The sequence below is a fragment of the Clarias gariepinus genome, chromosome 22, assembly GCF_024256425.1.
Source record: "Clarias gariepinus isolate MV-2021 ecotype Netherlands chromosome 22, CGAR_prim_01v2, whole genome shotgun sequence".
NCBI classification, from domain to species: domain Eukaryota; kingdom Metazoa; phylum Chordata; class Actinopteri; order Siluriformes; family Clariidae; genus Clarias; species Clarias gariepinus.
In genome coordinates this window covers 18,153,890-18,164,480 of record NC_071121.1, presented here as the reverse complement: position 1 = coordinate 18,164,480, position 10,591 = coordinate 18,153,890, and the positions used below count along the sequence as shown (strand labels likewise).

Here is a 10,591-nt window from a genome sequence, read left to right as displayed (position 1 = left end):
TTGGCCCACTCATCTTTGCAGAATTGTTGTAATTCAGCTTTATTTGAGGGTTTTCTAGCATGAACCGCCTTTTTAAGGTCATGCCACAACATCTCAATAGGATTCAGGTCAGGACTTTGACTAGGCCACTCCAAAGTCTTCATTTTGTTTTTCTTCAGCCATTCAGAGGTGGATTTGCTGGTGTGTTTTGGGTCATTGTCCTGCTGCAGCACCCAAGATTGCTTCAGCTTGAGTTGACGAACAGATGGCCGGACATTCTCCTTCAGGATTTTTTGGTAGACAGTAGAATTCATGGTTCCATCTATCACAGCAAGCTTTCCAGGTCCTAAAGCAGCAAAACAACCCCAGACCATCACACTACCACCACCATATTTTACTGTTGGTATAATGTTCTTTTTCTGAAATGCTGTGTTACTTTTACGCCAGATGTAACGGGACACGCATCTTCCAAAAAGTACTTCCAACAAGGTATTTTCCCAAAAGTCTTGGCAATCATTTAAATGTTTTTTAGCAAAATTGAGACGAGCCTTAATGTTCTTTTTGCTTAAAAGTGGTTTGCGCCTTGGAAATCTGCCATGCTGGCCATTTTTGCCCAGTCTCTTTCTTATGGTGGAGTTGTGAACACTGACCTAAATTAAGGCAAGTGAGGCCTGCAGTTCTTTAGATGTTATCCTAGTGTCTTTGTGGCCTCTCGGATGAGTTGTCTCTGCACTCTTGGGGTTATTTTGGTCGGCCGGCCACTCCTGGGAAGGTTCACCACTGTTCCATGTTTTTGCCATTTGTGGATAATGGCTCTCGCTGTGGTTCGCTGGAGTCCCAAACCTTTACCAGACTGATAGATCTCAATTACTTTTGTTCTCATTTGTTCCTGAATTCCTTTGGATCTTGGCATGATGTCTAGCTTTTGAGGTGCTTTTGGTCTACTTCTCTGTGTCAGGTAGCTCCTATTTAAGTGATTTCTTGATTGAAACAGGTGTGGCAGTAATCAGGCCTGGGGGTGACTACAGAAATTGAACTCAGGTGTGATAAACCACAGTTAAGTAATTTTTTAACAAGGAGGGCAATCACTTTTTCACACAGGGCCATGTAGGTTTGGATTTTTTTTTTCTCAGGGTCGCAGGGTCATGGGTGGCCAAGGCTTATTTATGCACTTGGGGGAGAAAAGGCCGGCCCGTGTAGTCTAATCCAATATAAGAGCACTGTAGCTCAAATAAAAAAAATGCTTGTTCCTTAAAAAGGTGTAAGAACATACAGTGCATCTACAAAAGTACCCACAACAGGCAAGTGAGCATCAGAACTGGACCATGAAGTAAAGGCGGCCTGGTCTGATAAATTGTTTTCTTTTACATTGTGTGGATAGCCAGGTACAGTACGTGTGCATCTCTTATCTGGGGAAGAGATGCCACCAGGATGCACTATGGAAAGAGGGCGAGCCAGTGTGTACTTTGGGCAATGTTCTTCTGGGAAATATTGGGTTCTGCTATTTATGTGGATAGTACTTTGACAGGTACCACCTACCTAATCATTATTGCTGACTAAGTACACCCCTTCATGGAAGCAGTATTTCCTGAGGGCCGACGCTCTCTTTCAGCAATATTATGCACCCTGCCACACTGCAAAAGTGGTTCAAGAATTTGAGGTTCAAGGTTTGAGGAACAGAACAATTCAGTTTCAAGGTGTCAAATAAACATCTAAATTCTCCAAATCTCAGTTCAATCAATCATCTGTAAGATGTACTGGAAAAACCTGGCAGATCCTTGGACGCCCTTATGGAATTTACAGGACTGCTACTAATGGTTTGGTTACAGATACCCTAAAAGAATTAGTGTCATTCATGCCATGAGAGGTCAGGGCTGTTTTGGCAGTAAAATAAGAATGGTCATATTGTTATGGCTGATAATTTTGGTTTATTTGTTTGTCTATTTTTAGTTTTAAAAGTGAAGCTCTCATGTATACTAGATCTATCAAATATAAAGTAAAATTGTTTAAGCTTTTTTTATTTTAATTTAAATGATTATACCTTACAGCTTTTAAACCAAATTTAAAAATCTATGATATAGGATTTGTGGTTCAACCATGGTGGGTCTCATCAGCAAGAACGATGAGTACAGCATACAGAGAGGAAGTACAAAGGCTAACAGACTGATGACAAGAGAACAATGTGTCTCTGAATGTTGATAAGACAAAAGAGATGGTTCAATTCAATTCAATTTTATTTGTATAGCGCTTTTAGCAATTTTCATTGCCGCAAAGCAGCTTTACATAGTCAAAAGAATTATTTAGGTTTGTATGAAATGTGAATTTGTATGAATTAAAATGGTCAGTTTGTCCCAAAGAGATGGTTGATGACTTTAGGAGTATACAGAACGACCACTCACCGCTAATCATCTCTTTGGAGATTATTAATAGCAACAAATTTCTTCGTATCCACCTGGAGGAGTATCTCACCTGGTCCCACCAGCTCTCTTCACAAGAAATTCCAAAAGCATCTTTTCTTCCTGACAAGGCTAAGGAAAGCTCAACTTCCACCACCAATTCTTACCATCTTCTACAGAGGGATTATCGAGAGCATCCTGAGCAGCTGCATCAAATAAAAAATTTATTTGTCACATACACAATCATACACAGGGGCCAGGGGTACCCCACAACCACCAAGTTGCCACTGTTGGGCCTTTGAGCAAGGCCCTTAACTCTTAACTGCTCAGATGTGTAATGACATAAAAAAAAAATGTAAGTCGCTCTGGATAAGAGCGTCTGCCAAAAATGGCTAAATGTAAATGTATACAGTACAATACGCAGTGAAATGCTTATTTGACTGCCCAACAAGCCCCATCACTGTCTGGTTTGGGATTTGTGCCATTTCGGACCACAAGACCCTAAATTTGAACACCAACTTTTAACACCAGCACAGATATTTCTCTTCTCTGCTGCTACTTACAAGAAATGTTTACAGTTTTTTATCTGCCATGCCATTAACCTCAACTCACTATCAGTATATTTCATACTGTCTTGTTGCTGCTTCTGTTTGCACATTTGCACGTGCACTTTATGTTGTCTTGTGTAATTTTTTGTATAGTGACTTTCCCAGCTGGGACCAAGGGCCTTATCGCAGTCCTCTCGGCGGCCTTTTCCTTTTTCGGCAGCGGGCATGCGAAGGCGGGCTCTGCGCACAGGAGTAATGTTTTGATTGTTTTTACATACAAAAGTATTATCATAGTGTTGAAAATTGGTAATATTTGTAATATCGTAGGATAGCTGGAATGGATTATCTGCATTTACATTATTTTCTTTAGAAAAATGCATTTGGCAATACAAGATCGCAAGATTAAAATTGTATGTTGAGGTATCACTGTAATCTAATACATTTCCATATTTCAAACTTATATTACCGGATATAAACATGTAGAGCCATGGTTATTGCAAATTATTAAAAAGTTAATTATTAGCTTTTCTACACACTTGCACAACATTCATGCTTCTACTTCACACAATAAAGTTCACACTTGTGCATGTTATATTTTTTATATTCACGCAGCATAACATCAACTAAAAAAGAAAAACTAATTCATAGTGCAGTTGCAAACCTTTTTTCCTTTTACTTCACCAGGCAGGCTTACTTTATTACTTTAATGTGGGATAAAGTCTTACATTATTTTACAGCAAGAAAAAGTTGGATTGTGATCTTCCCTTTGTACATCTTACCTATATGCACACTACTGTTGTTTCCTCCTGAAAAGCACTTACTGCACCTCAGTCATACACTGACAACTACCACTTAATACAATGTGAAATTTTTCTCTCTCTCTTTTATAAAGATGCAGCCAGGCACACATTTTGGGGAATAGGAATGTTTTTTTTTTTTTTTTTTATTGAAACTTTATTTGCATACACAAGTGTTGTCCCTTATAACCCAAGGTCATCACAAAAAATGAAGTGGGGTCCGATAAACACGTTCCTGGATAAGATGAAATATATGCAATAAAGAGGTTTCACTAAACATACAATTTTTAAGAAATGTTTGATATGCTTTAGTAAGTATGACCATTTAATTAAGAAGAGATATAGCCTACTTAACCTTAATTATTCTTTAACATGCATCATGTTATATCAAATATTTTCTTTTTTGACAAAACTCTTTTAACATTAATGTAGGTATCACATTACATTATAAATCTAAGGAAGCAGGTTATCATATAGTAAAAAAAAAAATTCAGCTGTGGTCAAGTTTGCCACTCTGCTTGGCTCTCACAGCTGTGTGTGTGATGGTTGACAGAGATGAATGGGACATGCTAGCTGTGTCTAACATTTCAATGTCTTTGCAGGTGATACACGATACCAGCTTCTGCCTTGAGGCACTTGGAGCAAAAAAGAATTCATGAGCCATGCCAGCTAACACAGCACCAAACACTGGCCCAATCCAATACACCTTGCATATGAAAGAAATAGGGTTTATTAATGTATGTAAAGAAATAAATAAGGATTTAACGTTATTTTTACAGGCACATGACAAAACAAGACAACTCACCCAATGGTGCTCCCAGTATCCAACTATAATTGCAGGTCCAAGAGACCTAGCAGGGTTCATGCTGCCTCCAGAGATTTTGCCCTATGACCACACAAATAAATCTTCATACAGTGCTGTAAAAAAGTATTTGAGTAAGATTTTTTCTTTTTTTTTTTCTTTTTTTTACAATTGTGTGAAAATTATGTTACCTCTTTTTTACAGTTTGTGCCCAATATATCCTGGCATTGTCATTTTGAAATATGCCCATACCATCAGGAAAGAACAAATCCACTGATGGAAAAATCTGGTCACTTAACATATTCAGGTCATCAACTGACCTCATTTTTGGGGCACATAACATTGCTAAACCTTGACCTGACCAACTGAAACAACCCTAGATTATAACAGTTTCCCACAGGTTTGGATTATAGACACTAGACACAATGTGTGCATCACTACTTTTGCCTCTAGTCTTACCCTGACACTCCCGTCACTTCTCAGACCACATGACCTTTTTCAAGTGCTCCACAGAACATTATTTTTAGGTGGTTTTTAGTTTAGTCCCAATCCCCTTAGTGCCCTTTACATTGTGCATATGGAAATGCTCTTACTTTCAGTATTACACATAGCTCTACATAGAATTCTACAGTTTTTTTTTTTTTATGTAATCATGCTCCTTCAGAATGTTCTGCTAATAACATTCCTTACCCAAAAATCCTTTCAGGTTTTAATAATGCATTTTACAAGCCTTAATCCAATTTTTGTTGTCAGTAGTCTCCTAAGGTATTTTCTTTTCTTGATGCAGGCCAATAATTTGACCCTTATGGAGTAACAGAGTAATATCTTTGTCATGACCACATGATATGACGTCTGATATAGTTGTTTAGAAAATAAAAAGCTACACATTGCATCAGTAATGGTTATATAATCTGTTGCCACCTGAACCATATTAATCACCATAAGTACAAGAACCATGTAATGGATGCTTTTAATTCTTTGATAGAGGTAAATCCAGGTGGTAACTTTTTTGGATGGGGAGAATATATTGTTCATTATTTTTACTCATTATGTTAAAATAGTGTTTTATAGTGTTAAAACTGTTAATCTTGTTAATAAGAATGCTTTTTTGTTAGTTGTGAAGTCTGTGAAGTAGAAACATTGGGAACCTTTAAATTAGAAAATACTGTATTCATGGGCTCACAAATATCAACATATTGTTATCTATTTATCATTATCTATTATGTTATTATTGTTTTAATATGCATATACTCACTGCAGTAAAAATCCCTGCACTAATGGAGCAGCCAATGGCCAAGTTGCCAGGTTCACATTCCTCTCTCTTGCGCTGATCCTCTACTGAGAAGATGGTAAAGACCAATTGGAAGGTAATGAGTACCTCCATCCCCAAAGCCTGGCCTGCATTTCCCTCCATTGGTACCTATAGTGTGCCAAATTATTTTAAATAAAAAAAATGTATGTTTAAATGCAAGCCTATTGACAAATGTTCACAATCTTATTAGATTATAAAATCATAAGATGTTATATGTACTGTCTAGGTTTGTGAATTAATCAGTTACACAATCACATTCCATACAAACTTAAATAATTCTTTTGATTGTGTAAAGCTGCTTTGCGACAATGACAATTGTTAAAATCGCTATATAAATAAAATAAAATTGAATTGAATTTTTTACACATTATTGCAAATTTTACATTAGATGAATAAAGATCAGATTAAATTTTGATTCAACTCATTTTTTTGTAATATAACCTGTTAAATGAAAGAAAATCTAATGCCCACATTTACCACAGGGAAATATTACCATACAGTATGTTTAAGGAGGAGGCTGGTATGTAAGGTTGATTCAAAGGACCCGAGAGAGGGGATCCTTTAACATGGTATGGCAAGGAAAAAGGGTGGGTGTCATCAAACTTGGGGAACCAGAAACTCTAGCGGCATCCTTGTTTATAAAGGCTCAATGACTATCACATTACTTGTCACACTTCTCTCTATACATAAACACAAACTCGAAAATTACTGACATTGCAAAAGAAGTGACAAAAATGTTGTCATAAAATAAATTTCATGAATAGTTATCAAAGCCCTTACTAATCAAAGCTGATTTTTAAGTCATATCTGTGACATGCTAACTTAAAAGATGCTGCAGTAGTCTGTCAAGCATGGCATGGAAAATGTGATTGTCTAGAAAATGTGATTGTCTGCAAGAACTTTGGTGTTGGTTAGGGGAGAGGGATTTTAAAGGGAAAAATGTTTTCAAGTAATTTGTAGTAAGCTGTTCAGGGACATTTTATAAGGATGTATTTGTCTCAAATTAAGTTATGCATAGATGGAAGCATATTTTGATGCACTACATTTTTTGCATAAATTATTACTTTTAATCGTGTAAATGTCTTGGCTATATACAATAACCTATTAATTTAGCAACTTATGTTTTAATGCAATATTTTTTTTATTTTTGATTCCAAACTTTTGATAGGCAGTGAGGGACACACATCTAAGTTTTCAAAACCACATAAAATATGCATCTGATTTCTAAAACTATTGTATGACATCACATACAATAGTTTTGTCATCACATACAATAGTTTATTTTCTTGATGCAGGCCAATAATTTGACCCTTATATGGTGGTGGTGACTTTTTTGGATGGGGAGAATATATTGTTCATTATTTTTACTCAGTTTATTATGTTAAAATAGTTTTTTATAGTGTTAAAACTGGTAATCTTGTTAGTAAGAATGCTTTTTTGTTAGTTGTGAAGTCTGCAAAGTAGAAACATTAAGAACCTTTAAATTAGAAAATACTGTATTCATGGGCTCATAAATTGTGCCAATTATTATTTTGGCAGCATGGCAATGGCCATGTGCAAAAAAAAAAGTAAGGTAAATGAAGGTTGGAGTGGAAAAACTCAAGTGACTTGCACAGAGCCCAGACCCCAACTCCATTTATTACCTTTGAGATGGAAATTTCCAAAGTGTCCCAGGTCTTCATCAATGCCTGACCTTAAAAATCTCAGTAATGCTCTTCTGAAAAAAATTGTCAAGAACGATTTGACTAAATCTTCCTAGAATAGGGTGTGGGGACTACATTTGAAATAAGATGATCAGAATTCAATAGTGTATGGATCAGGTCTCCAAAAACATTTTGCCATATAGTAATTAAAAAAAATATATATATATGAATATCTAAATTATTTACAATATTTGTATTACTCTATTTACTATACTTGTCATAACAATTAATTATATTGATATTAAATGTATATTCTGTGATGCAAATATGGCAGTAATAATAATCATCATCAGGAATTTGCTTTGTTTACTTAATGTATCCTTAATGATAATGATTTATCATGTAAATTATTGTAGTTTTTAAAAAATGAGCCACAGTTTGACTTACATGAACGATTTAATTGTAACAATTTATTAATAATCTAAACTAAATATTTAATACTTTTCCATTTTATTCAAAACTGCTTTTTAGCTGTGTGCATTATATTTAGTTTAAAACTTGAAGCATTTGATTGGTGCGGTTGGGGCTTTGATTCATATCACGGGAACATTTGACCTTATTACCTTGTTGACATAAATATCAGCTGCAGATTTTAATGGTAAGACCAAGTAGAGAATCCCAGCTCCTACAGTCGCTCCTAAACACTGGGCAAACACATAGATCATCGCCCTTAAAGCATCCAGTTTCCGTGTAGCTAATAAAGCCAAAGTTACAGCAGGGTTCACCTAAAGCCATAAAGGAAAAAAAATAATGAAAAGTGACCAAGACTTGGTGTCACTCATGCAAACACTACTGCTAGACATATAGATATGATTTTCTTACCTGAGCGCCACTGATCTTTTTAAAACAATGTCCTAGGCAGACCGCAGCCATACCTGCTGCCAGCGCTGGGTACAAAGGTCCGGAAGAGACACCCTCAAGCCCTGATAGTGAAGAGCCCAATACAACTGATACAAAAACCAGAGAGCCTATCATCTCAGCCAGTATGCCCCGCCAAAACTTAGGGTTTCTCACCTCCTAATGCATCAGTATTTGGGTGGTAAGGAGAGTAAAGTAATGGTGGGTTACTAAAAGGAATAATAATAATAACAATAATAATAATGCTAAATGGCAAATAAAATCAAAGTCCTTTATAAGAACATGTTAATTAAATTCAACACAGTAAACTTGTAGGATTAAAGAAAACAGCATTTGCAGGTATTTAATACTATACTTTTACTTTAAGTTCCAAAAACCATCCTCTGCTAGGTGAATGTCAATAATGAGGGTCATATAGCATGATTGTCTTTTAGTATAGAAACTGCACTCAATTGACTTATTGAAGTACATACAGCAAGGTCATATAACTCAATATGCCAAGCATGTGCAATGCTTTAGTCCTAAATAGGCATAAATGATTTAATACTTAAAATGCATACATTTTATACTTCGTACAATCAGCTGCTATATATATATATATATATATATATATATATATATATATTACAGATCCAAAAAGGTTAAATTATTATTTTTTATAATTATTAAACTATTGCATCTATTATTGCATCCGTGTTCCTTGTTAAGTACAGTATGCCTGCAACTTCAAATATGATTTTCATATAGGCAGTACCAATACATCAAGTATATGAGCAGACCAGAAGAAATTAATGTAATTCAATGTCAAGTGTAAATATTTCTAAATAAAGTTTAAATAGGATAAGATTAAAATCATGCTAATCAGTGTTGACATGCCAAAGCTTGAGATATTCATGACAAAAGCAGACATATTGTTGATTAATTTAAGTGCAAATATTACATAATACTATCAAATTTTTTTTTTTACTTTGCATGATAAATTAAAGAGCTAGACAAAAAGAGAGAAAATGCTTTTTAAAGTATTTAAATGCTTTATTAAAATACTCCTAAAAACCTTGACTGATGGTTAAACAGTCTTTTGTGCTAAAAATGTTCTTACCTCCTGTAGGGTCATGTTGAATCCAGAGTTTGTTTACCTGTCTCAATATGTGTGTGACGATGGAAATGAAATGCATTTAGGCAAACAAAATGGCTCATCCCTTAGTCTTTTTAATAGATTTCCATTTGCATATTACAAATATACTCCACCCTCTCTTTCCTTTCATCATTCCACTTGTATGGTCCTGTCATTACTGCCATGGAGACAGCCTCTTTGGACTAATTTGGTTGCTATGGCAGCTTTTGTAGGCTTTAGTGCTGAAAGGCTTGGTTTAGTCAGATTTCATAGACAGGGATAGTGCATGTATGCACAATATCGAACGCCATGGCCCATAAACAAGACATGAATGCTATTGCTGCATCAAAAGAATAATTAGATGTTAATCGTAGAAAGGGTCTGGGATAGGAATCTTTAAGCCCACTTCACAAAGAAGATGGCATCATGAGGAAGAAAGTTTTACAGTTTTATTTGTATAGTGCTTTTAACAATTGTCATAAAAGAATTATGGAAGTTTGTATAAAATGTGAATATGAATGAGTCAAAATTATAAGATTGTCCCTGATGAGCAAGCCAAGTGCGATGGCGACAGTGGCAAGGAAAAACTTCCTGTGATGGCAATAAGAAGAAACCTTGAGTGGAACCAGATGGAAACCCATCCTCATTTGGGTTATAACGGATAGCAGGGATTGATCTGCAGTCATACTCTTTGTTAGAAAGCTGAAAGTTCAGTATAACAGAAGATGTCTTTAAGTTAATATGGAGTCTAGTTCGTTACTGGAGGCTCAGGTAGACTGTAGGAAACTCCAGGACTGTCTTAGTGGTTAAACAATGTTTAGAAATGTACACTTATAGATTGTTAGTGTTTTATGAAAGTATGGCACCTGTTATAAGTTGTTCCCTAATAAAAAAGATTTATTACTTATTTACTGCCTCTGGAGTTGTCTTTAGGGTCACTAAAGCATAGGAAAATAGGGCTGCTATTCATTATTGTCTAACATCTAGCTGTAGTAACATGACTAAATGGGATTCTTTGAAATCGATGTAAACATATAATATCAAGGAATAAATTTTGTATGGCATGAATAGTTGAAGTTCAA

At 35.4% G+C, this 10,591-nt stretch overlaps 1 protein-coding gene across 2 annotated transcripts; it reads right to left on the bottom strand.

Annotated features, from left to right (window-relative positions):
* Positions 1-4,160: 4,160 nt before the first annotated feature.
* On the bottom strand, positions 4,161-9,611 carry LOC128510770 (aquaporin-4). Of its 2 annotated transcripts, none has more exons than XM_053483275.1 (6): positions 9,495-9,611; positions 8,360-8,554; positions 8,101-8,262; positions 5,778-5,942; positions 4,526-4,606; positions 4,161-4,426 (listed from the first exon to the last, which is right to left on the bottom strand). In XM_053483275.1, exons 1-6 carry the CDS (start codon positions 9,507-9,509, stop codon positions 4,211-4,213), a joined length of 834 nt encoding a protein of 277 aa, XP_053339250.1. In that variant the 5' UTR covers positions 9,510-9,611; the 3' UTR covers positions 4,161-4,210. The 2 variants fall into 2 exon arrangements, with proteins under 2 accessions (XP_053339250.1, XP_053339251.1); XM_053483276.1 differs by having other exon boundaries at positions 8,360-8,604; positions 9,495-9,561.
* Positions 9,612-10,591: the final 980 nt, after the last annotated feature.